The 26,006-nt window shown below is 44.1% G+C and overlaps 3 protein-coding genes and 1 long non-coding RNA gene across 7 annotated transcripts; 3 read left to right on the forward strand and 1 right to left on the reverse strand.

The window, feature by feature from the left end:
• Positions 1–1,537: 1,537 nt before the first annotated feature.
• LOC146767297 (uncharacterized) lies at positions 1,538–12,617 on the reverse strand. 2 transcript variants are annotated; one of them, XM_085580126.1, is made up of 3 exons: positions 12,361–12,617; positions 6,556–6,684; positions 1,538–5,982 (listed from the first exon to the last, which is right to left on the reverse strand). In XM_085580126.1, exons 2-3 carry the CDS (start codon positions 6,657–6,659, stop codon positions 5,382–5,384), a joined length of 705 nt encoding a protein of 234 aa, XP_085436252.1. In that variant the 5' UTR covers positions 6,660–6,684; positions 12,361–12,617; the 3' UTR covers positions 1,538–5,381. The 2 variants fall into 2 exon arrangements, with proteins under 2 accessions (XP_085436252.1, XP_085436251.1); XM_085580125.1 differs by lacking the exon at positions 12,361–12,617 and adding an exon at positions 6,852–7,624.
• Positions 2,690–10,646, forward strand: LOC110470116 (uncharacterized). Of its 3 annotated transcripts, none has more exons than XR_014955554.1 (3): positions 2,690–2,779; positions 7,624–7,790; positions 10,463–10,646. It is a non-coding gene; the product is annotated as an uncharacterized LOC110470116 (long non-coding RNA). The 3 variants fall into 3 exon arrangements; XR_014955553.1 differs by lacking the exon at positions 2,690–2,779 and adding an exon at positions 5,613–5,750; XR_002465351.4 differs by lacking the exon at positions 2,690–2,779 and adding an exon at positions 5,792–5,918.
• Positions 12,618–12,632: 15 nt separating the features above from the next.
• On the forward strand, positions 12,633–21,118 carry TMEM9B (TMEM9 domain family member B). Its single transcript, XM_021529490.4, has 5 exons — positions 12,633–12,810; positions 14,491–14,582; positions 16,256–16,364; positions 17,249–17,383; positions 19,964–21,118. Exons 1-5 carry the CDS (start codon positions 12,730–12,732, stop codon positions 20,117–20,119), a joined length of 573 nt encoding a protein of 190 aa, XP_021385165.3. The 5' UTR covers positions 12,633–12,729; the 3' UTR covers positions 20,120–21,118.
• Positions 21,119–22,368: 1,250 nt separating this feature from the next.
• Positions 22,369–25,948, forward strand: ASCL3 (achaete-scute family bHLH transcription factor 3). The gene is made up of 3 exons (XM_085580127.1): positions 22,369–22,768; positions 22,965–23,037; positions 25,065–25,948. The coding sequence occupies exon 3, from the start codon at positions 25,070–25,072 to the stop codon at positions 25,607–25,609; it is 540 nt and encodes a 179-aa protein (XP_085436253.1). The 5' UTR covers positions 22,369–22,768; positions 22,965–23,037; positions 25,065–25,069; the 3' UTR covers positions 25,610–25,948.
• The last annotated feature ends 58 nt before the right edge of the window (positions 25,949–26,006 follow it).

A 26,006-nucleotide genomic window follows, 5' to 3' on the forward strand; every position in this document is an offset into this window, starting at 1 on the left:
TTGCCAGGAGCAGCCCTACAGCCATCACTCACATGCACTTTGGGTCCTGCTGAGATCCACCATCATTTGTTCATCACCAGCAGAGCAGCTGATTAGATGAGAGCTGCTGGCTTGTCTCTTCAGTTATCTCCAGGGAAATCTATTACCTAATGGCTCTCCACAGAGGTCCTTTTTACAGGCTTTTCTACTACTGATGAAGAAGTGATGCTCAACATGTTGTGAAAACAAACCTAATTCCTATGTCTCAGAAGCAAATAACTTGATGACTTATTTCTATATAAACATATGTCTTGAGGCTGTATATTGCTGGGTTTATTTTATAGGACAAACATCAGCTGAGGCCTGTATTGCTCTATCACCTGCTGCTTAGTAGATGGAGGTGAAGTATCAGGTTAACTGAAAGTCTGCTCCTTTTCCCAAGCTGAGATTCCTCTTTTTTCTCATTTCTGTGGGCTTTGCACTTCTGTCAGTAGCTCAGCCATGTGCTGGTCTCCGCCTCCTCCTCCGCTAGCAACCACATGGCTGACGAGAGGCTGCAGGCTCTGGAGATGACACTGCAGGTATCAGTGACATTTCACCAGAGATGGCTTTGCTGCAAAGGCAATTGATTTAATGATTTGGTTACTAGAGTGCTGCTGCAACCGCTTCCCCAGGATGAGATTTCATCACTCCCAAAGTGGGTGAGAAGACAGTCGACAACCTAAAAATACCGGCAGTTTAGGAATAACAGGAAGCCACGGCAGCAGGAGAACTAGCAGGGAAGAAAGCTGCCGGGACTTTCTCCTCTTTTTGGATGCGGTAGGATCGATGCCCGGGGCTCCGGCTGCCCCCGCAGGGAGACGCGGTTGGATTGCCCAGGAAAGCGGCTCGGCTCGCTCAAGGAGCGGTGGTGTAAAGTTACGCGCTCTTTAAACCTAAACCCGCCCAGCACCCAGACACAGGTGGGGGTCTGCAGAAGGTGGGGAGCTCTTAATGCTGTTTCAGCCCCTTGTGTCTCCCCCTGTTCCTCCCGGACAGTGCCAGAGGCCAGCACTGACTTGATGCTCAGCACCTCTCACCTCTCTTTCTCAGAGACCGGGAGAAACAACCTCCTCCCTTCAGCGGAGCTGCTGCAGGTGAGGAAACCACTGCCAAGCACCTCGAGGTGCCTCTGGGCTTCCATTGCCTGTGGGGCTGGCACAGAGCCTGTGCTGGTACCCAGCCAGAGCCCAGGGACCGTGCTGGGGCAGCGCTGTCCCCCTGCTCTGGCTGGCAGCAGCCCCACGGTGACACGGGGCCAGATGCTGCTACCAAGGGGTGAAGCACTAAGAGAGGACTGACAGGAAGATTGGGGAGGGAGACCAGGACTCAGCCACCCAAAAGCTCTCTCTGCTCTAAGGAGAAGGCAGGAGGGTTAAGTATCTCTGTTACCTGCAACCCAGGGATGCACAGCTGGCCATGGAATTTTCCAGGTGTTGCCAGCTGGGATGGCAATGCTGGCAAAGACAGCATTGAAAAATACTGCGTAAGGGAAGGAACAGTATTGAGATCTGTGACCTCAGTGACAAAACCAATATATTTTAAAGTGTTGCTATAAATCTCAGTCCTCTGTTCCTCCACAAACAAAATTACATGGAGAGATCAGGAGAGTGATCAGGCACTTGACAGATGCAAAACATACTGAGTCATGGAGAACAGGGGCAAAGAGAAACTGCAACACCAGACGGCACTGGCTACTAATTTGAAAACAAAAATGTAATTGGGAGTTAATCATTGGTCTTTCCTAGATCACAAATCAAAAAAACATTTTGAAATCCCTGAGTGGAAGACAAAGCCCAGGATGAATGAGTTGCAGCCCAGTGACCAGGTTTTATCCAGGCCAGTAGTGATCAGGACACATGAAAATGTTCAGGACTTTGCCACTAGCCTTTTTTCATCACTGGTGGGGAAGTAGAAAACCCATAATTGGGCAAAATGTGGCTTGGGGCTGGAGTAACAGAGAAACTGGGCCTCAACAGTGCAGTCATATGAGACTCCAGTGAAGTGGGTCTGCTATGAGAGGTGCCCTGGGAAGGCTGTTCAGCCTTCTGGTTTGGCAGGCTTAGAAAGGAATTCTGTGGATTTTAAGCTCCTACTCACAGAGAGCTTCTCTACTGAAAGCATCGTGATTCTTGGTTTAGACTTCAGTGGCATTTTTCAGATTGACTTTTAAGGCTAACAGAAGGGGAAATGGGCTCTTGTTCCTTCAGGAGACGACAGTGTATTTTTAAAAACAAATTATTCATGAGGACTAATTAACTTGGCATTTACAGCTTAGCATTCTCCTGGCTAAATTTTCTCCAACTGAGACCACGTTTTGTTGCAAGAAAACTTCTGCCTGGCATTTCCTTCCTCCTGCTGCTTTTTAAGCTGTGACATTCAGGTCATGAGCCACCTTCCGACGTCCTGTTCAGTGACTTCCAGTGAAGTAGTGAGTAGAGTGAAGATCTCAGGTTTAGCTGTGAGGGCTGGGACAAGTCTCAGTGGAGACATCTTTCTTATGGTCCTGGTCAATATTCTAACAGCTAGAAAGTACCTACTGGGTTCACCTGTACCTACCCAAAGAGCATCTGAGCACAGTGGCAGCTGCAGAAAAGCTGCTTGGAGAAAGCTCCAGCACAATGAATCACTGTAGTCTGTACAAAGGGACTTAATAGGATGCTCTCATTCACAGATTGTATTAGAAGACACTGATGACAACGAGCCCACATCAGCTGCTCACCCTGCACTTCCGCTCTCTGCCATCCCAAATCAAGTTAAAGTGATCTAGATGTACCTCTTATTGCTTCAGGAGAAAAATGTGTCCTGATTGTTCCTGGGGGTCACAGGTAACCAGTGCAGCAGAGGCCAGGCACTGTGAACTGCCACATTTGCTGGGAGGTCAGTGGGTCAATCCCCAAGTCCTAGATCCAGGAGAGAAGCTCTCAGGAATCTGCATGACAGGATGAAGGGATAACATGCACCAGCCTTAAGACTAGTTTGTGGGAGGGCTGCAGGTATACATTGCAATGTGCTCATGTGCAAAGACAAACCTTGAGTTTCTCTCACTCTTTTAGATTCTTTTCTCTTGATTTTTTAATCCTGAATGGACAAATCTTTGACCAGCAAGGTCAGTTATTTATCTTCCCTATAATTCCCACAATACAAAACCATAAACATAAGTGGTGGTGGTGGGTAAACCACCAGATCCAAAGGACACAAACACCAAGTCCCAAATAAAACCCGCAGTTGTTGTACAGCTCAGAAGCTCTAACCAGGGGTCCAGTGTGTTAAACACAATACAAATAGAATGGACTCAGTGTCCAGCTTTTGGGGAAGATGAGTTAAAATTAGGGCAACTTGGACAATGAAAAAGAGGGGCAGGATGGCAAAAGGAAGGACACGAGGTTTTAGTAGAATTAACTGTGTGCTAAAATAATCCTTAGGAGACTGGTATTAGTAACCAACTCTCCTGACAAACCTTTTGCATGGAATATGCTGCTTAGCCAGCACAGGTGCATTTAGGTGTAGAAGCAGCCTCCCAGGGAGCACTGCTCAGAATGGAATGGAGGTAAGTCTCCAGGTAAGTTCAACTCTATGGCAGGAAAAGCAAGGCTGTGTATTTAGTAGAATCACCTGCATGCACTTACTGACCTCCCCAGAGATCCTGGCTGCTCACCAGCATTAAGCCACAGGCTGGCCCAAATGGCTTTCAAAGAGAGCCACCCAACTCTCTCTGAGTAAGGCCCCAAATTTTAATCTTTTAATTGATGCAGCAAATCTCTTTTCTGCTCTTGAGCTGAGAGAAGTGGGTGCTCTTGTCAGGCAGAGAACAACCAGAAGCACATCTCAGAAGCACATGATGTACTGAATTCTCTGTAGACTGCTAATATGTTTGATTAATTTTCATTATTAGTGTGAGCAAGCTTTGAGCTCTCTCTGCATCTGTCTTATTTAGAGTTGTCTTTTCTTTCTTAGTTAAATAGCAGCTTCTACAGACAGTGATCTAATTGTTCCTCAGCACCTGCTTGAAGCCATCCAAGTTAAGGATGGACACTGTGTAATTTGCAGTACACGTGATTTGGTCTTTAAGGCTCAGATCAAATAAAATGGAATAGCAAATGAGGCAGTAATTGAGTTAAGTGGAAGGTACTGTGCAGGCTGATGCTGGGGTCACAGAAATCCTTGGGCTGGACAACACTGACAATGGAACAAACCAAAATACATGTGTTGTGACCACCCAGCAGCAGGATGAACAGCCTTCCAGTGAATATCCTAAACTCAATAGCCCACAGAATGCTTTCTGTCTACTAGGCAACTGGCTTTTGGAGTGATTTTATTCTGAGTCTTTGCTGTGTTGCAAAACTCTTCAGGCAGGGCCCAATGAGTTCAGGTGCTGCTGTTGAGGTAAGTGCCCAGGATGGGCTGTGTGCTGTCACCTGTGCCTGTTACCATCCTCAGGTGCAGCGCAGAGAGCTCCTGTCACTCACACCTCACAAAACCTGTCCTGGGCAATGCCATGGCCATGCCAGGACAGAGAATTTCACTATCACAGAGCTGTTCATGTGGCAGAAAGGGGACAGATAATCTTATCCTCATTCAGCTGCAAGCTCCTCTCAGTTGGGTAGTCCTGGAGGAGTCCTTTTGTGAGTCCTAGTAAGGATCTCAGCCATTTTTTTGTTATTAAGCCTAATTTTGATTCCCTCCTAGCCCTATGACAACATGCACCCGTTGAGGCAAACACTGAGCAATTGGGAGTGCTACAGCCAAAGCTACACACTGAACTCTCAGTTTACATATTAAAAGCTCAGAATCTGTACAGGAAAAATGTTAAACAAAAAAAATATATAAAAAAAGAATATAATCCTCTACCTCACTATAGCATTACACTGGACTGGCAGGCAGGAAGACTTATCCTACTTTCCTCCACCCAGCTTCACTGCCCTCGTCTTTATGCTCCATATTTCTCATCTGCTCCTGCTCATTTTGCCTGAAGAGCTGCTGGCTTTATCAGTCTCAAGGCTTTGCTCATGGAATGCCAGGAGGCATACAGCTTTTGGAAGACTGGCAGGTCATGAAAGCAGAAGAAAAGCAGATTGTTTTGTCCAGAGCATTAGTCCAAGCAACTATTTGCCATCTACTACATGAAATCAGGAGTTACTTGAAGTGCTGTTAGATATTAATTCACATCAGCACACAAGGAGAAACAGCACCAAGGAATTAAAGAATATAGTCCTGGAGCCAGCCCACAAGTCATTCCTTTTTGCATTCCCGAGGAGCAGCGTGCAGCATGAATGGCAAACCAAACTCAGCCATTCTCCCCGTGTCTGAATGCTGGAGATCTTAATATCTCTGCTCTGACGATCAAAACACCATTTGCTATTTCATACAGATCTTTCTTCTTGGAAAAAGCTTTCGGTAATTAAAGGAAGAGGCGTTATCTGGGTTGAAAGCCGGAGCCTGGGCGCGCTGTCGGGCGCGATGAGGCAGTCAGGGGGAAGCTGGCAGGAGCTGCTTTGCAGGGTGTTGTCATGGGAACAGAGCAAGTAGGGCATTCGCTGCTCCGCATCCTCCTCCCAGAATCGATGCTTTTCGCAGCGCCGGCAGAGCTCTCCGGCTGTCTCAGCAGAGATCGGACCTGAATGAAACGCAAAGGCCAGAATCTCGCTTTGTGTGAAAGTGGTGTCGCTCCTGATTTGAGTGGAAGACTTTGGTGCACGTTTTAGCTGCCTGTGAATCTGGCATCCGTAATGGTCAGTGGCAGCACACAAAGGGTCGAGCTTGGTCAGTGAGTGCATCACCGTGGTGGGCAAGCTCAGAATAGAAAGTATTGCTATAGCATCAGTGTTTGTGGTCATCTGAAGTGTTGGAGTCACCTTGCACAATGCTGTCTTTGAATGCAGCTTACTTCCTCTGTGCAGGTCTGTGTATGTGGAACTGTTGGAATTTCCTTTATGAGAGGTACTTTGTGTGATGCTGTGGTTGCTAGGGACAAAAAATGGTAGTGAATGGTTTCCTGGATAAAGAAGAATACAGAAATTTCTGCTCCTTCAATTACTAGGAATATGTAACTAAAAGAAAAAGAATACTGTTAATATTGCACCACAGAGACCAGTGGAAGTAGAATTAAATGCAATATGTAAGAAAAGATCTGACAGAAGTTGAAAATGCTAACAGAAAAAAAGAGCAAAATGCAATTTATTGCCTCCATTTTGCTTTGCCCAGGTCTGGTGGCAAAGAAAAGATCTAATTAAAGCAGGCATCTGCAGAGTAACTGCACTGCTGCCACTGACCCAGGCCAGCAAGGTGCTGAGTGAACACTTCTCATTTCCTATCCACAGCAAAGTGTGAATGAGGGGCCCGCAGCCATCCAGGGCTTGCTTTGGAAAAATGACCAAAATAGCAGGCAAGGGAATAAAATGGAGCCAATGCATGGAGGGCTTCCCAGTTTGCTTGCTGAGGTCATTGAAAACCCCCTCTGCTTAGCAACAAGTTTGAGGCAAGTAATGATAAACTTAGCCACAAAAATGCTTGGAGTTGGATCATAAACATACTTACCTTGTCTTTAACCTCTCTATCCCTGGCTCTGGTGTTTCCATGCAGGCTGCAGCAAAGCCTAGAATGAAATGGCTGGCACTGGGTAGAGCACATTCTGGGTTCATAGTGACTTTATTCTAGTGCTGATCCCTTTGAACATAAAACAAGAAGCATGAATGTATTAGAGCAATCCTTGTGGATTACTCTGTGTGAGGAAGAAACTGTGGTTCCTTTTTGGGCATGTTTGCCTCCATGCCTCTAGCAAAAGCTCTCTGGGGTAGAACAAGGAGCAGCAAAGAGTGTGGAGCGGCACTGACCTTGTCTCCCACATGACTAATAAATGCAGGGCATCTGAGGTCTTGCTGGATCAGGGCTGGCAGAGACTATTTATAAGTTTTGCATGAAACAAACAAATGCAGAAGCTGTTCTTCATGCTGCAAGGGATGAAACCAGAATTGTGGACTTAGAGACCATGGTTAAAGAGCTGAAGCCCCTGTCTCACCCACAAGCTGCTGTTCCTTGTATTTGCAGCATTGTCCTTTGCTGAAGGAAGGGACATGGAGCAGGAATTGCACTGATAAGAGCATGACATATGCCACAAATTGAAAACACACAAAACAGGGCATGCTCCCCATGTATGTGAGGTGGGGACTCCACTGCTGCAGTGTGTGAGAGCCCTGACTGACCTTGCATTAGCACAGAGGGACCTTGAACTCTTACAGCCTGCGGAAAAGTCAGGAGTGGATTCACCGAGACAGAAAGATAAAATAAATGCACAGCTCTTTCAGCACTTCCCTCCATTTGCTTCATATCATAAATATCAATACAAATATAGAAATACAGAGGTAAACAGTTTGCCCAGCCTGCCCTTTCTATATGCATGCATTTCTGCTGTGAAAGGCTTTATGTAACTCCTGACAGAGATTGCAAAATAATGCCTTGGTTATGGAAGGAAGCCACGAGCCATTACATTGCATTACTATAATGTAATGGGTCCCTGAGATGAACCAGATTTGGAGAGCTTGCTTTTATTGTAAACCTTGTACCCCGTCCAGCTCACTGGCATTGATTTCTCTTTGTTTTCTCCAGAGATCAAAGACCACGAGGCCAGAATAGCAGCTAGACCAGAACTGAGCCACTGGGGTTTTGGCCCCAAACAGAAATTTGTGAGACAAAACTGTGCTGTTTGTTTGAAGGGATGCAATACCAGAGACAGAACTTCTTCAGACGGATGCTGATGACCAATCTGCTGAAAGGTGAATTTCTCATTAGCCTAGAGAATTGACATTGTAATTAATCTCTTCCTATGTTTCTTTGCTAAGTAAAGGCTGCTGTGATAAGTGCTACCATAATTTTAAATTTTTAACTGAACGTAGGGAATAGACAAAAAAAAAGAATCTGTATTTACTTTGTTTTTCTTCTGTGCAAATGTCACAACACTTTCATGTTGGCAATAAGTGCAGAAGTGCTGATTCAATCACTTATTTACATAATCCCCTCAGATTTTTCTTTTATATCATTGTTGATAATGAAAAGATTTTCTCAGCTGGGAAAACAAAGGGAAGCAGGCAAGTTCTGAATGTGAATAGGCTGAAGTGACATAAAAATATGGTAATTTGCATTAGTAAAGATAATCATAATGTGGATGACTGAAATGATGGTAAATAGCATCTATCCCTACCTGCCCTGAGGAACATCCACCCCACGAGAGTTGAGCTGCAGTATGTGGAGCAGCCCTACCTAGTAACCTCGAACTAGGGGTGTCCTGACAGTCCCAAGCACATCCTGCAAACTGACACCAGGAAGCTGGAGTGGTGAGCTTTGTTTTAACGGGGAAAAGGGCTGGTGTTTGTGATCAGGGACCTGTGGCACTGAACGGGCAGTTGCCTCCAGAAAATCCGAATGGTGCAGGATATGTCCCAGACCTATTGTAAATGCAGGCAAACCCAATGGGAAGAAATGATGATGTCTGACTCAATTCAGAAGGCTGAATGATTTCTTTATTATAACTATGCTAAAATACGTTAATATACTATATAAAGGAAGATACTAAAACTACATACCTACTTTCTCTAACTACCATATCTAACTCACAACTTGTGACCATGTTCTCGAGAGTCCAGCCACAGGTGGGTTGGATTGGCCATCAGGCTCAAACAATCCTCACCAGAATCCAATCAAGCAATCACCACAGGTCAACAATTCTCCAAACACACTCCACATGGGAAAAACAAGGAGCAGAAACATAAATTGTTTTCTCTTTCTTTCTCTCTGTGCACCTCTATGAAAAATCCTGAGGGAGAGAGAAATGTTCCTGTGACACTTTGTTTCACAGGGAAAAGGGCTGGCATTTGTGTTCACCTACCCATAGCACTGACTGGGCAGTTGCCTCCACAAAGTCTGAACAGCACAGGATGCGTCCCACACCCAAGCTGCCACCACCTGGAACTTGTGCTTCCCTGACAGTCCCAAGCTCATCCTGCAAACTGACATCAGGAACCTGGAGTGGTGAGCTTTGTTTAAAGGAAAAAGGGCCAGTGTTTGTGATCAGGGACTTGTGGCCCTGCGTGGTTTGCTGACTTTAGAAAATCTGAACGGTGCAGAATGTGTCCCAGACCCAAGCTGCCACCACCTGAAACTTGTGCTTCCCTGACAGTCCCAAGTGCATCCTGCAAACTGCCACCAGGAACCTGGAGTGGTGAGCTTTTATACCCAGGGAAAAGGGCTGGTGTTTGTGATCAGGGTCCTGTGCCCCTGCTTGGTCAGATGGCTCCAGAAAATCCAAACAGTGCAGGATGTGTCCCAGACCCAAGCTGCCAATTGTTTGACACAACACAGAAGAGTCCAGTGTAGTTACCACAGAGCATCAAGGAACTTCACAGAAAGCAGTTTTAAAATACTCACATTCACATGTGAGTCAGTGCAGCACAGTAAGGAGGAGCAGAGGCACAGCTGAGTGCCCTGCTGGCTACAGAGACTGTGTGGCTTTGGGAAGGCTCCTGCAACAGGGAAGGGAATGCAGGAGCTCACTCTGCACATACCTGGAAATATAGAGCTCTGGATAAGCTGTTTTTGTAAGATGACTGAGCAGGAAAGATGTGGCCCTGGAGCAGCTGCCCTGCCTAGAGATCCACAGCCTGTGCTGTGCCTTTGTTGCATAGCCTCGGTTCTTGCTCCCAAAAGTCCGGCTCAGGCTGTGCCCCAGTAGCTCAGGAGGATGCACCTCCATGGCTGGGGGGACCAGGGCTACCTCCTCCCCAGAGCCCCAGAGGCAGAGCCCTTGAATGACCAAAGACACTGCCAGCAGCTCTTGGGGGTGTGTGAGTATTGCTAATGGAGACAAACATGGGAGCAAGCACAAAACTGCCAAACCCACAATTTGACACTGCACTCTGACAGCAAAGGGCAAGGTTTAGCTTAGAGAGGCTAGGGTAGAGCTACAACCTTCAAACAAATCTTTTTATTAAAGCAGGGTGTATGTTGTTTTTAAAAAGCAAACTGGATGAGAGAGCTCAGCTCCATTAAGTTGAAGAGGATTGGTCCAGTAAGGAGCAGGGGAGCTGCTGCCACTGCCTACTGCCACTGAAGGTCAGACTCTGATAATCCAGTGAGAGCTCTCTTGAAGATGAAACACAATCTCAGCCCTTCTGGAAGATTAGCAACTGAAAAGCAATTATAGTCACGGCAATAATTTAATAATTTCCTTAAAATAAATTTTTTATAATTTTTTTTAGCTGTCTCTCCCCCTTTTTAAAACTGTAGTTTAACAGTATTGCTTCTGATACTGGTCTGCTGACATATACATTTAAAAATGAATTGAAACAAAACTGAAAAAAATCTAAATGTTAAGACAGAAACTCCTAGTGTTCTTTTCTTAATAATTCTTTCAGGAGCTTTGCTTACCTAATAACTTATTATTGTTTTATAGGGGAAGAATGGAGTAATCTTCTGGAATAAGTAACCCTTAGCTCCTGCAGCACCAAAAGCCTGCAGCTCACAAGATCCTATTTCATTTTCTTGGTGTTCCTGGCTTTGAGGAAGCTCCAAGACTGGGTTTGAAGGTCCCAAAGGCTGTTCCAGCCACCTAAATAAAAGCACATTTATTACCTGTGTATCAGAACTCTCTGAATGGGTAAAAAAAAAAGTTAGTTTATCAGGCTCTCTTTCCCTACACCAAACTCTTCCAAAGGCAGTGATGCCTCTGAAACTGCATATTGTTTACTTCAGCTCAAAATGTGATCTGTGTTTTTCTAAAGATTCAGCATGTTGTTCAGCTCAGCAGTCAATCTGCCCATTGTAGACTATGGCTGTGGGTGGTGGGGAAGACAGAGCCACCTTCGTGCTTCAAAACACTTCCCTTGCAGATACAGCCATTAAATAGACAAATTGTTTGGCTAAGGCTGGAACCTGATGTACGCTCATTAAAGTCTGCTGGCAATTTCTCCTGAATTTTAAAGAAAGGTGTTTTGTGTTTCCATAGTAACTCCAGCTCCTTTCCTGAGCTGTCTGATGCACTGCTGGTATTACACAACCTATTGTATTAGGAGGCAGTGAAGAGCAGCATTGAAAAGTCTACTGAATTTAAGGATTATGAAATTACAGCCACCAGGTGGGGGCTGGGGAGGGAGAGGGCAAACAGAGCAGCTTTGGGTCACAAGCAGTTTTGCTCAAGGAGTTTAGATGGAGAACCATGGAATTGTAGAATGGTTTTGGTTGGAAGGAACCTTAAAGACCCTCCTAGTTCCAACCCCACTGCCATGGGAAGGGACAACTTCCACCAGACCAGGCTGCTCAGAGCTCCAGCCAACCTGGCCTTGAGCAGTGCCAGGGATGAGGCATCCACAGCTTCTCTGAACAACCTGTGCCAGTCTCTCAACACCTTCACAGGAAGGAATTTCTTCCTAATATCCCATCTAAACCTACTCTCAGTCTGAAGCCATTCCCCTTGTCCCGTCACTGCTCCTGTAAAGAATCCCTCTCCACTCATCCTGTAGGCTCCTTTCTGCTACAGGAATGGCTGCAAGCAAGACAGAAGGTATGGGAAGGAGGAGAAGGAATAAACAGGCTGAGTCCTACTGCTGTTCCTCTGTGGAGCTGTCAGAGGTGCTGAGATGGGCCCCAGCTGTTTCCCAGGCTGGGCTCAAACCCTTATTCAGCAGTGCCAGGGACAGGCTGGGTCCAGCCCTGGCAGTGCCAGCTGGGTCTGGGGTCTCTGCACAAGAGGGAGATTCATGGATGGCTTCATCTGCCAGCTCTTGGGGGCCACAGCTGGAAATGCTGCTGCTCACCAGGGCTGGCTGCCCTCTGCAAGAGGGTGATCACAGCTCTTGGGTGGAAATAATTAATCCCATGACAAATGAAGAACATTGCTGGATTTTAGCGATGTCTTCTCAGAGAAACAGCTGTCTATCAAACATGAAGATTTATAAAACCGTGTGTCCAGATGTGTAAAAACTGAATTATATGCTGCTCACACACTGTGTTTAGAGTGGTACTAATAATAATTTCTTGGAATAAACTGATTCCAATAGGGTCAAGATTGGGGAACCACAGGCTAGTCAGCCCCACCTCTCTTTGAAAAAGGACATGTTGATACTGAAGTGTATCCAGAGAAGGGTAGCAAGGCTCCTGAAAGGCTTCGGAAAAGTGTCTGACGGAGCTGGGTTTGTCTAGCCTGGAGAGAAGGAGGCTCAGGGGAGACCCCATCACTCTACACCTGAAAGGAGGCTGCAGTGAGGTGGGACCTGGTCTCCTCTGCCATGCCTGAAGTGAGAGAACTCAAAGAAATGGCCTCAAGCTGGGCCAGGGGATATTCAGATGACATACCAGAACAAATTCTCTCTGCGTGGTCAGGCATTGGAATATGTTGCCCAGGGAGGTGGTGCACTCTCCATCCCTAGCGATGTTCAAGGGGTTTCTGGAGCTGGCGCTGGGTGATACTATTGAGTGGTTGGCACGGGTGACCTTGGCAGTCTCTCCCATCCCTCGCGATCCCGCGGTCCCAGGAACCTTTTAGCGCCGGCCGGCCCGCGCCCGGAACCATCGTGCGGCGCGGCCGTTCCCGCGGGGACGCGCCCCGCGCGGACGGCGCCGCACGTGATGGCGGCGCAGGCGGAAGTGATGGCGGCGGGGGCCCGGCGGCGGCGCGGCGGCCACGGGCGGCGGTAAAGCGGCCACAGAGCGCCGGGGCCCGACATGGCAGCCCGCGGGGCGCGCCTCTGCCCGCTGCTGCTGCTGCTGCTGGCCGCACTGGCGGGGCTGGGCGCCGAGGCCAAGGTGAGCGTGGGTCACGGTGGTGCTGCCGGTACCGGGCCCTCCCTCCGTCCGCCGCCCCCGCCGGGCGCTCGGTTCCCGCGGGTGGTTCCGGCTTCCCGGCCCCGCTGCCGCCCTGAGCGGCTGTAGGGGAAGGCCGGAGCCGGTGGTTTCGTGCGGGCGCAGCCCTGCCGCGCTGGGCGGAGGAGCGGGGCCGCCGGCGCGGCCTCGGCGCCAGCCCCGGTTCCTGCGCTCCCCGTAAGCTCGCGGCCGTGGATGTCGCTTTGCCGCGGTGCCCCCGGACACCGGCACGCGGAACTGCGAGTGGAGACGGAGCTGCCGTTCCCGGGCTGGGCGGGGCTGAGCGCCGGGCCTGCCGCTGCTGCTCCGGTCGCTGCCCGGGCTCAGCCCCGCTCCTGGCCTGCCTCAGTGTCTGCGGCTGCCGCCGTGCTCCGGGGCGGGCAGGGAACACCGCGCCTTCTACTCAGAGCACCCGCCTTGGGGTTCTCCCCAAACACGGCTGGATTTTCGCATTTTCTCCCTGTTGATGGTGATCAGCGGTTTGACTCCTCTGCGGCACAGCAGAAGCGCTGTGGGGCAGGGTGTGGTACAGGGGGGTTTCTGCTGCTCCCCCGAGACCCCCCTGCCCTGCTGCTCCCAGCCCCGGTCCCAGCACGGCAGGGACACGGAGCTGCTGGAGCCAGGCCAGAAGGGAAGGGATCACAGGGCTGGAGCACCTCTCCTGTGAGGACAGGCTGAAGGAATTGGGATTGTTTAGGCTGGAGAAGAGGTGACCTAATTGCAGTACCTGAAATCCTCTCAGTACCTGAAATCTGTAAGAGAGATGGAGAACTGATTGCATAGGCATGTGATGTCAGGACAAAGTTTTACACTGAAAGAGGGTAGGGTTAGGTTGGGTGTCAGGAAGAAAACCTTCTCTGTGAGGGTGCTGAGGCACTGGCACAGGCTGCCCAGAGAAGTTGTGGATGCCCTGACCCTGGCAGTGTTCCAGGCTGGCTTGGACAGGGCTTTAAGCAGCCTGGTCTAGTGGAAGCTGTCCCTTCATATGGCATTGGAGTGGAAACTGGATGATCCCTTCCAACCCAAAGCTATCTGTGATTCTGTGCTGGAGCAGTCAGGGTTTTCCAACTGACCTGTGCTCACTTGGTGTTACTCTGACTTGGCTGCTCAGTGTAGGAGTTCTTTACCAATACTTGTTCACATATTGTTTTGTAATGCCACTAGAAGTTGCCTTGGACTTTAGATAAGCCACATTTATCCTTTGTCTCTTATTGTTTGCTAAAATAAGCTTATTATTCTTTCATTCCTTTTAAGCTCATCACTGTATCCTGACAAGAAGCTGTCCTTGTAAGCTGAATACTTGATTAATCAACATCAGCAATTTCTACATGTGTGGTTTTTCTTGGAAAGAGGAATGAGCTTAAACTCCATTTTTTTTCCTCTCAAGAATGTTTTTTTATCTCAGACAGTAGTGTTACTCAACAAATTGCTCTACTTGCTTAGTAATTCTGAAGGGTTGTTCTTAAACTTGTAGGAAGTCCTGAGTAAGAGTGTTCAAAGATATTGCAAGTGATTTGTGTTAAGTAGTTCAAGTCTTTTGTGAAGAATGCCTTCTGTACCCTGATAATATAAATTACATGATAAGAGAATTTGTTCTAAGCATGCTGTTTGCTTCACTTTTAGAACTCTGAGGATGTCCGGTGTAAATGCATCTGCCCTCCTTACAAGGACCACTCAGGCCATATTTACAACAAAAATGTTTCACAGAAAGACTGGTGAGTGTGTGTGGCACTTAAAAAATGATCTTAAATCTTACTGGTTAAAGCCTTGTTCTGTAGTGATTATGTATGGATCTCCTGTGGTGCTGCCAGGACAAAGCAGAGCATTTCCATAACTTACTGGAGCTTTTCTTTCAGAAGTACTCCAGAATTCAGCTCTAGCAGGGGACAAAACTTAAACCCTGTCTTCTGTTTTGGTTTGCTTGCTTCATGTTTAGTTGTTTATTTAGACTTGGAAGTAATAGAAGGGAAGAAAGTGATGTGTTTTGAATCTAGTGACTTGGAATGGTGTAAAGGCAAGGGGACACAAACCTGGAACTGGGGCTTGGGAGTATTTTCTTTCCTTGCTCTACTCTTGAAAATCATCCCATCATTTAGGAACTGTTGTTTCTGGAGTTTTGTGAGGTTGCAATATATTTTGCCCTTTCTAGCAACTTGGAGAAGAAAAAATGCTGATATTAATATTTCTTATCTTCTCAGTAAGAGACTTTATTACTGTACTTAACCAACATACAAAATTTCTGCAGTACTTGGGCAGTGTATTGGTACAAGCTTTCAGTCTTAGGAACAGCATTTGCACAGTTTGTACCTGGCATTTATTTTTGATTTTTGTAGCTCGAATGCTGCATTCTTACACAGAGGAAAATGTAGCTCTGCTTTCACATAAATTAGACAAATAAACCCTCCACTCCTCTCCAGAGGCTGTGAGGTGGCACTCAGCAGTTGCAGCTATGAAGAACCAAGAAGACAGAAGAGGTGAGCTGGTGCCTGGCTGAAAGTTTGCAGCTCTGTAATTTAGCCCAGTGAAGTGTTGAGTCCCAGGCTGCTGCTGTCACTTCAGGCCTTGTTTCACTACCTGCTGCTGGCTGTACCAGCACTGAGGTTACCAGGAGAAAGGTGAAACCAGAAAGGATTCTGGTTCTGCCAGGGCTCTGCAGGGATCCTGAGGGTCTGAACTCTGAATAACAGCTTGAGTCAGCAGAAAGACCAACGTTATCTAAGTTGTTGTTGGAAGCAGTTGTCTCAGCTGAGTGTTAATGCTGTGCTATAGAGCTCCCATAATATTGTTGACCACACTTTTCCACAGAGAACTGACTTATGTTTGGTAATCTTTTAAGTCAAATGCTTTTGCTGAAAGCTGAATGCTTTTTATTCACTGTCTTGCTGCTTAGAGAAACAACCCATCTGATTTCCGTTTTTCCCCCCCCATGTCTGTACCTTGTGATGACAAGATAAAAGAAATTCAGTTCATGAATGTCAAAGAGAGGCTAATCTGTCTTCAGACAGTGAAAGGATGGAATAAGCTCTTCTGAGTGAATAAAGAAGGGGAATTAGTAGCTGAAATTTACTTTTATTCATGATGTCTGTGTCAAATGATGCATTTGTGCTGGATGCATATTCTTGGACTTGTTCTGCTAACAGCATTAATACTTCCTCTGAAAAATGAAGACATTGTATCGAGTTAGAAAGATCTTAAAACTTGTTTAGCAGCTTGTCAGTAGCTGAATTTCTATTTTAAGTGACATAACTGTGGCATAGTGATTTATTTGTATCTGCAGTATGGAACAACTGAACTTAAGCAAGCTGAGTTTCTCAGCTCCTGCAGCAGAGTGGAACAGCTCAGCTAAAGCCAGCTCAAAACTGACTGGGCGGTTTCTGTGTTTCCTCAGTGATTGTCTCCATGTGGTGGAGCCTATGCCTGTCCCTGGACCTGATGTAGAAGCTTATTGTTTACGTTGTGAGTGCAAATATGAGGAGAGAAGCTCAGTCACAATTAAGGTAAGCAGTGTAATTTTGTTGGCATATAACAAAGACTTCAGCTGTTTACTAAGTATGTCTATTGTCTTTTAGAGAAATGCTATTTTTAAGGGAAAACTGTTCTAAGGCAGCTTAAAAAGTAATTTTTTGTAGTAGTTATTCAGTCTTGAGCAGTAACAGTAGCATCAAACTTTAGCTGAAGAAGTGAACCTGAGACTCTTTATTGAAGATCTCCACTTTTGAGATCAGACTTTACACCTTGCTAAAATTCTGAGTGTTCTAAGACATTTTGTCAAATTTTGGGCTTTGTTTTCCTTATTGTTTCAGAGGGCCTCTCATTACATAGCTGCCTTACTTTCTTACTATAAATTTTCTCTATCCATGTTTGTTCTAGCAGATATTGTCTGTGCTCTTCACATTCTTGTCCCATTGGAGCCATTGAGGCCTGAACTGCTGTGAATAGACTGCAGAATGGCTTTTAGTTTTTGACAACACAGACTACTTTATTTTGGGATTTTAAAAGTTTGGTGGTTTGTTTTGCTTGGTGACTGAATTCGGATCTGTGCTAGACCATGGGAGATCAGTGGGGGATGCCCCAGCTTTGTCACTTGTTTAATGGCCAGGCTGGACAGATGTCTTGGTGAAGTGAGAGTTATAACTCTGAATTGTTTAAAGAGGCATAGCCTAAGATTCTTTGCAAGGTCTCACTGTTTCAAGCTGCCGTAACCCTTTTAATACCATGTTGTAGTTTGTTAGTTTTCCTTTGTTTCTGGGTTTTAAATCACCTGGTGACAATACCAAAGATCAAACTTTGCCTGTACTCATATTTAGGTCTTGCTGCCTGTTGTGAGACTGGGGGGGGAAAATGTCACAATCGTGGCATAAACTGTGCTTGCATTATGTAGGTGACAATCATCATATACCTGTCCATTTTGGGCCTGCTTCTTCTGTACATGGTGTACCTTACCCTGGTGGAGCCCATCCTGAAGAGGCGTCTCCTTGGGCATTCACAGCTCATACAAAGTGATGAAGACATTGGGGTGAGTTCACCAGAGTCTTTGTGCACTTGGTTAGCATGAACATTGGGATGGTTGGTTGATAACTATTTGGGGTGAGCAGCTTCTTTTGCCAGGCAGTGTAAATGCTTTCCCTGCTGGGATAGGAAAAGTGTGTGATGACTTCTGTGAAGCCACTCTTTCATTTTTCACTGGGCTGAAAAGCAGTGAGAGCTGCTTTGGTTGTGTCAGCTTTAGGCGCAGATTGTTTTCAAAGAGAAGAAACAGTGTAGGAATGGAAGTTTATACAGGAGTACAGGTTTTTAAGATTTAATGATCCAGTCTTGCCAGTGATCATTTTATGGGGACTGCTTAGATTGCTCTCTACAAAAAGAAAGTATGGGGGTTGCATCTTCTCTTGTTCCAGTTTGAGTTTCTTGATGCTAAAACTTCAAAAAGAAATTGCTATAATGAAGCAGAATAGTAATGGATGATGAAATAATTTCTTAGCGTAACAGCCAGAAATGTGACAGTATATTCCAACAGGTCAGAAGAGCTTTTTTTGGGAACAGTAGTGACATGGCTTCCTGTCATTACTGGCCTTTCCAGTCTCTAGCACTGGGTAACAATCATATTCTTATTGTGAAATCAGGGTACATAAAGCATAGCTGATAAAAGCTATTATCTAGGAAAATGCTGAACTTGGAATACTTGATTATCCCCTTAGCAGACAGAAACAGTTTTTAAGTACAGATGGCTCATGATTGTCCCACTGTTTCTGAACTTCCCTACATGCAGACATGTTCAACTCTTTGTATTGACAATGTGAGATTTTCCCAGCATCCTCTAGGAGGATTTTGAGTTGAGTGTTTGGTTTTTTGTTTTTGTGTTTTGTTTTTTTTTTTTGAAAGGAAATACTTTAATGACTCTTTCTCCGTTTGCATTCTTATAGCAAATAGAGCAGCTCCTGCTTGAATTAAGTGAGCTTGTGCTGTATGCTATATCTCAGACAAATTTATAGCTTAGATAAATTATATTAATGCCTCCAAATGTGAGTTAATCTTTTGATTGCATGTGGAAGAAGTGAAATAAGTCCCATGGCAGAATTCAGGTTAACTGTGGAATAAATTTACCTCAAAGTCTCGGTCCATCTTAACCAATGTTATATTTTGCTGTAGTGGTTCTGTGAACATAACATAATTTAAGGTCCCTTATGAATTAATCCCATTCTTGCCTTCCCTCTTGCAAGTTCTTGAGATATTCTTGTCACGCTTCAAAAATACCATGTCCCTGGATTTTGTGGCTGAATTTCAAGGCAGTGTGTTCACTCTTTCTTGTTGCCCATGGATGACAGTGTCAACTGATGAATGTAAGCCACTTCCTTAGTCCTCTTTCCTCTTAAATTCTTTTTTCTCCTTATTGTCTACATAGAAATTGACAGTATCTGGCCTTGGAGCTGAGAATCTTGTTTGTCAGGAAGGCCAGTACCATGTAGACTGTCCTGTGTTCTCCCACCATGTGTTTTACAGTAGCAAACCATGTGTTGCTATTATGATTTTTTTTTTCCCTGTGAATGAAGTGACCTGTCTCCTGTTAAATGCTGATTCTAGGTATATCAAATTTTATAACTTTTTATGGTGAGGTGATAGCTCTTTTGATCAGGGATTGTCTGTTTTTCTCTATGGAAATATTTTTTTAATTCTCATTGTATCTTTGGGACTTACAGCAATCATTTCAATAGGTATCATTAATTTTAACCTATGTAGAGCTTGCAGTTGTCTTTGAGCTGCTCTGCACAGTCATATCACAAATAAAGTATCCATTAATGTAAATGTCTTCAAAAGTGTTCTGGGGAAAAAAAAAGTGAAATGTAGGGATACAAAAAGACAGTTATTTAATATAGGATATAATGATGATATTTTTCATTATGCATTGTATATATGATTCTGACTTTGAACAGTTTAATAGCCAAATAAGTTCCGTTCTGACTCTTACTGTTTATAACTTGGCTATATTTGCTAGCAGAAAATAAAGCCTTGCAGGTACTGTTAGAAAACATAGAGAGTAAATGTTAAACAATCACTCAGTTATTGTTGAGCTCAGTCACTTAAACAGCTGTATTGACACTGTGCTTTCAGACAGCTCAGCACAATAGGCTTAGTTTGGTAAACATCAGAGTGTGTTGGTTTGATATAGAAGCTGTGTGTGGACATCCTGAACTGCCTGGCAGGACATGGCCAGGAGCTGGCAGGGAGCTGACCCTAATTCAGTTGTGAAGTGCATTCACCACAGTCACGGGGGTGCCTGGGTCTGCTCTGGGCTGCAGATGGATGCAAGAGTGCTGTGATCCTGCAGCTCACCTGGCAGCAGGTAATTGACAGTACAATGAAGTGTGGTCTATTTGGGAAGTCTCTGGGAGTTCCTGTCCATGAGAAATTGAAGTACAGTTCCAACGCTTCAAAAACCTGCTTGGTCATTGTTCCTGACCACTTGTTGGAACATCTCCTTTACCTTAGAGGAAGAGGAAGATAAAACAAAAGCTCCCACAAATGCTGCGGGAATGTAACGACAGAGCAGGCGTGGAGCTGGACCTGGTGAGGAGTAACGGGGCTTTTTGCCTTGCAGGACCACCAGCCCTTCGCCAACGCGCACGACGTGCTGGCCCGCTCGCGGAGCCGCGCCAACGTGCTCAACAAGGTGGAGTACGCCCAGCAGCGCTGGAAGCTCCAGGTGCAGGAGCAGCGCAAGTCTGTCTTCGACCGGCACGTTGTGCTCAGCTAAGGGAAGGAACTCCAGGGAGGTGGACTAGTGGAAAGAGCTGACAGAAGTCTTCCTGATCCTGCCAATTCAGAAGAGTTTTCTTGAATGATTTGTTGTTGATTTAAAAAAAAAAAAAATAATTAAAGAAGTGTTTGAACTTTGAAGGGATGTGTTGGAGAGGAAGGAGTTTAAGCAGATTAGTTAACCAAAAGCTTAAATCTTTATGTTTTCAAGTGGCTTTTACTAACAAAACTGAAAAGAAAACAAACCCTAAGATACCTTGGGTTGCCACTGTGGTACATTATTTACAGTTGTGACTTTATGGTGGTTTTTAACTATATATTTCTCTCTACTATTTATGTGGTTAAAAAGTACCTGGGAACACAGTAATAACTTACAGCTCACTAATCACTTTATGTAAAGACCTTTTGTAAATATACTTGGATTTTCTGCTGATTGATGCTAGGTACTGGAAATCAAAGTCTTGCAGTGTAATTTTGGTCTCAGAATGAAACCCTGCTGGCTGTGTTCATTTGGTTTCTTGCACTCGTACTTTCAAGATGCTTGTATGGCAAGTGATGTCTGCAGACTTAAGGCAAAACATAAGTGGACACTGGCTCCTGGAGCTGCATATTTCAAGTACTGTGATGTAGATAAATTCAAATGCAGTGCACATTCAAGACAGTGTTGAGATTTTGTTCTATTTTGCTTTAACAGCTTAGTATATTGTAGGTGTATGATAGCTCTTATAAAATCTTTTCCTATCTTTTCATGGGTAAAGTCTCAGGAGTTAGCATATGATGAAATATTTATTATAAAAATCTTTCTGCATTTGTCTGGATTGATGGTGTAAGGCACATACTTTCTCTAGCACCTGTCATCTTGGGAGTTAGGTGTATTTTTTTATCTGTGACTCTGTACTCATCTCTCTTCAGAGGTTATACAGTTGCTGGATGACTAACTTTCATATATCCCCTTTGGAATGTAACAATTAAAGATAAAACTGATTTTTGAAAAATGGATCTGCATTATCAGTTTGTCATCATTTTTCTCCCTCATTATGCTGCATGTAAATTCCATCTATAAAAGTGCACCTCTAAATATGCTTCAGAGTAGAAATATGTACTTGTTCAGTGATTAGGTAAAGAAAGGCTCATCAAATTGTTAATTGAAAGAAATTTTTAATCCCTGACTCAGATGTAGATGTGCATTTGTAGTTGCATTATTGTGTGACAATTTTCAGTTCAGTGTGGAAGGAGAATGGAAGAATACTCGGTTTCTGGGGGCAGTTTTGGCTTGCTTAGTCTGTGCCTGGGGGACAGCCAGGAACAGAGCTTTGTTTTCATGTCAGTCCTGTAGACTTCCAAAACTGAGTTAACCTGGAGTGATTTAAAGCAGGTGGTGAATTGGTGGATTCACAGGATTTGTGCTTTAAATTAAAAAAAAAAATAAAATCACAAGGATTGACAGGTCAAGAAAAATAAATTCAGGCTTGGGTTCAGTTTTTGTGTTGAACATCACCCCAGTGAGTGGGAAGTTGTTCAGTTGGTGCTGTTCCGTTACTGGTTATGACACAAAGTCTACTAAAGAAAAAGAATGCAACTTTTTTGTGGAATACATGCCTTGATTGTTGAATATCCCAATTCTGGGAGTTGTTCTACCTCTTGGCTGCCTTTCCTGTGAGGCCTGAAGCTGGTGTGGGAGGGGGAATGTTGGATGCAGCACTGTGGCTCACACAGGGGCAGCAGAAGGTGAAGCTTTCTTTCCTTGATGGGTGACAGTCACAAGAAGCAGAACTGAATGCATGTACATCTTTTGCTAGTAAAAGTATTTCTGATCTTGCAGTTTTTAGCTAAACTGGTTTGGGTTTGGATTTTTATGCATGGTTATACTTTGGTTGATAGAAGTGCCAAACCATGAGCTAGCCCTAAGTGTCAATCCTATAAAATTCTATTTTATTGCACCTGTACAATTGGATAGCTGTATGCTGATGTATGTACCATCTATGTACATGTACACATTGCATTATAGATTTCATATTGTTTCCCTTCCTAAGCAAAACTTCTGTTGCTACTGTTGGCTCGCTGTTTTCAAATCTTCTCTTATATGTATTCACCTTTTATATTATGTTACACTCAACACTAAAAGAATTTCCCAAAATTACAGGTATAATGATTAAACTTAAAGGCATTAAGCTGACTAATTATATGTGTCCTCACCTGTAGTGGAGAGAAATCCATCACAATTTTCTAAATAAATGCTGTTTTTCTGTGTTTAAAATGAAGCTGTGGAAATTAGTTTGCTTATGCCTTGATGGTGAATATTTACCTAAATTCTAGCCAATCGTTCTATTTAGATATTAGAGTATAAAATGCCAATAAATACTGCTTTCTATTTTCGTTAATGTACTTTAGTAGTCTGCAACAGAAGGCAAACAGGAAGTGAACAAACCACATTCCTGATTACTTTTTCAGGTAATCTGGATGTGTTCAATAGCAGTTTCAAAATTTCTAGCCCTTAATGCCAAGTTTTGTTGCCATCATAGCTGTGCTGTGGGTGGAAAAGCCCAACCAGAAATGAGCAGATCTAACTGTAAGCTACTTTGCATGTTGTCAATTGACTATAAATTGCAGCAGTCATTGACTCAGTGGAACAAGCTACATAATTCAGGTAAGAGACTTGCATATTTGCTGTATCTAGCCACAGATCTTCACTGAATATCAATGTTCTTGTAAATCACTTATACCAGCCATTTACTAACAGTGTTTTCATAGCTTTTTAATGAATCCTGTTTAATGTAATCTCTTATTTAATAAAGTGTAAGAAAAACGGAACGTTAACATCTTTTATTTTAAATATCATTCAGGTATTTTCAGGTATACATCACTCTTTAAACAGCACATCTTATTTCCCTGGATTTTACTTTCGTCTGAAGATTGGTGAGTCTCTAACAGGAAAATGTTCCTAACACTTTGTGCAGGTGTTGAGGTAGCAGGTAACTGTTTTATGTACCATTGTTACACAGCAGAAATGTCAGTACTAAGCAACAAATACTGCAAGTATCTCTTCTTGAGGGGTTGTGTTGTGTTGATTTTGCTTTCTTGCTCTGGTGTGATGTTGTGCCATACTTTTTTTTTTTTTTTGCTACGTGGCCGACTTTTCTTCCTCAGTGTTTTTAAGTTGTTAACAGCAGAAAGTTTTTAGGCAATAAGCTAACCTGTATAAATAAAAAAGGGAAAGTTGACTGTCTTATTATTTTCATTATATGAGGAGTGTATATTCACATATGTAAAAATATGTGAGTTTTTTTCATGCATGTTAATATGAAATGGATGTGTGTTCATGCTTTTAGCTTACCTACAGAAGTACCTGTTTAAGATGCATGGGAATCCCACTCATGCCTAACAGCTATAAATGAATTCTTCACTCACAGGATTTCTGTTGTGAAATCTGTGTGCATTAGAAAAAGAGACAACTCTGCATACAGAGACCTTTTCACAGAATATGTTGTGAGAACAGGTCCATAGCAAGTAAATATTCTCTGTGGAAATATGGCAGGTATGAAGTCATTAGAAAACATTACATTATCCCCATATCCTTGTGAAGGATTTGTGCTATGGAATTGTGATTGGATCATCTGAAGTTTTGTCGGATTTCTGTGAGTATGAAATCCAGCACTTTCTGGTAATCTAGTTTAATGTTCAGGTGTGGTTTCCATTTTAGAGGATGCAGTAGAATATAAGTGCTTTGGACAGCAATGTATGGATGTACAAGTGGATGGTGAGTAAGAGCATTTTTGGATCAATTCTGTGTAGGCAAGTATTGATTGCAATCTGTGAGGGTGGCTCACAGTGATTCTTTAAAAATTAGATGGTTATTTAAAATGTATTTAAAGAAGCTATTAGGTGACAGTAATTATGTTCTTAGCAGTTAGGCTGATGTTTAGCTGTTTGAATAATGATATTGGGAAGGCACCATAATTCACCTTCTTATAAACCACTGCAAGAATATCTTTGTGATAAATGTGTCAGGGTGATTTGAGTAGTTAGACCTGCTGTAATGCTGCTCTGAAGAGAGGGTGTGAGGGTAGGCCAGTCTGACTTACAGGTTTCCAGCAGGGCCCTTCTTTGTATTACTAGGACATGTATTTTTCCTTTAATAATGTGTTTATTTCATAAATATGGAATATTTAATACTTAATTTCTAGCAGTAGCACTGTTTTTAGTATTTCATGTCTATGTTTGATGTGCAGGTAGGTGGAGAAGGAACGTGAGAACCCAAGGAGGTGTTAGATTTAGTGGAAATTCTCTCATCTCTCTGAACTTCTTGTAAATCTTTGTATGAGTGGATGTAATACCTGACAGAAGTGGAATTAGGATTGAAATCCATTCTCTGCACAGGTTTTCCATTTTGTTAAGGTGATATATTGAATGCGACGTAAGTGAGTAGAGAGAAAAATAATTTGTCTTTGAAGGCTCTTTGGTATGAATAGGGAGTCTTTTACTGGAATTGTAGATTTAGTTTTTTTCAGGGAGGGGAAGGGAGTAGGGAGAATGCCTCAGATGGCAGATGGCCTGCTTTATTTGTTGTCTGTAGACATGTAAGTTTTGGTGGATTTGGAGCAAGCTAGACCTAGGTGGAATATATATGGGTAGAGTCTCTTAACTTCTAAAGCTGAGGTGAAAGGAGGTTGCTTGCTCTTTCCTCTAGGAAACTTGAGTGGCTTTATATTAATATCTATTGTGTATGAATTTAATCAGTGTGGCCGACTTGCACTTTCATGTGCTTTTCAAATGGGATGTATTGTTCTATGTGATCTTCCAACACCATTCTGAAATGTCAGGAATGCATTAAAAAAAGCTCTTCTGGAAAATGCCAGCAAGGCCTAGAGTTGGTAGGTCCAGGTGAGTTTTTTATACTGTTCAGTATGAGTTGTTTAAAGTATTCTGTAATTATGTGTTTCCAGGCTAAATGCAGAACCTGATGGATGGCAAAAGCTACTGCAACCTCATCTGTGCTGAGGCTCAGCACATCCAGCTGGCAAGGCCTTTCTGTGCAGACCCACTGGTCACGTTTCATGTGTACCCAGAAGCACCAAACCAGGTTCCTTTGGCCGAAGATTTGTCATTCCTTCCTTTCATGTCGGAGCATCTCATCACAGAGACCTTCTACAGCGAGCCCTGCCCCTTTCCCTACCAAATGCCCCATTCCAGTCTCCACAAAAGTGAGTACTCCTGTGGGTCAGCTTTCATCAGGAAGAGGAATGAGAGGGAAAGGCAGCGTGTTAAGTGTGTCAATGAAGGCTATGCCAAGCTGAGGCACCACCTGCCCAAGGAGTACCTGGAGAAAAGGCTCAGCAAAGTGGAGACCCTCCGTGCTGCTATCAAATACATCAGGTACCTACAGTCTGTGCTCTGCACCGACTCTGTGGTGGCAGGAAAAGGTGTCACGGAGCCAAACCAAGCACCCAAAGCCACTAACAAACAAACCCAGTTTTTGAAGACAATCTGAAGTGTTCCAAAGCCAGCCAAAGGTAGCCTGTCTGGGAATGTAGTAGCCACCACGTTGATGACGTGTGTGTTCCTGGCGCTTCTTGGGAGCAGATCGTGGCACACGTCACTATCAGCCCACACAAGAGCTTCAACGTTGCAGATAGTTACTACACTTAGATATGAGAGGGACAACTGGGAAAATCTCAGCTGAATGACTTAAGTTAATTCATGAAAATCAGACCACGTTTCTAAATTTGTCACCAAGCTAAAAATGTGACACCTATATGTGTGAAGTAACTGTATGTATCATCACAACCTGCATGCTTTAAAATAAAATCTCTCTACTTATGGACTGAGATTCTTTGCATTTTTTGTCATGTTATTGGTTTACTCTCACATGCACTTTCTTAAAATAT

Source organism: Lonchura striata, chromosome 5, assembly GCF_050655825.1.
Source record: "Lonchura striata isolate lonStrDom1 chromosome 5, ASM5065582v1, whole genome shotgun sequence".
Taxonomy (NCBI): Eukaryota; Metazoa; Chordata; class Aves; order Passeriformes; family Estrildidae; genus Lonchura; species Lonchura striata.

What these genes read in the sequence shown, in the direction of transcription:
- LOC146767297 (XM_085580126.1), bottom strand. Translation starts at nt 6,659, where the DNA reads ATGAACCCAGAATGTGCTCTACCCAGTGCCAGCCATTTCATTCTAGGC. An exon ending in ATAGAGAGGTTAAAGACAAG is followed by an intron (nt 5,983 to 6,555) that starts GTAAGTATGTTT and finishes TTTTGTCCCTAG; the next exon opens with CAACCACAGCATCACACAAA.
- TMEM9B (XM_021529490.4), top strand. Translation starts at nt 12,730, where the DNA reads ATGGCAGCCCGCGGGGCGCGCCTCTGCCCGCTGCTGCTGCTGCTGCTG. An exon ending in AATGTTTCACAGAAAGACTG is followed by an intron (nt 14,583 to 16,255) that starts GTGAGTGTGTGT and finishes GTGTTTCCTCAG; the next exon opens with TGATTGTCTCCATGTGGTGG. An exon ending in AAAGTGATGAAGACATTGGG is followed by an intron (nt 17,384 to 19,963) that starts GTGAGTTCACCA and finishes TTTGCCTTGCAG; the next exon opens with GACCACCAGCCCTTCGCCAA.
- ASCL3 (XM_085580127.1), top strand. Translation starts at nt 25,070, where the DNA reads ATGCAGAACCTGATGGATGGCAAAAGCTACTGCAACCTCATCTGTGCT.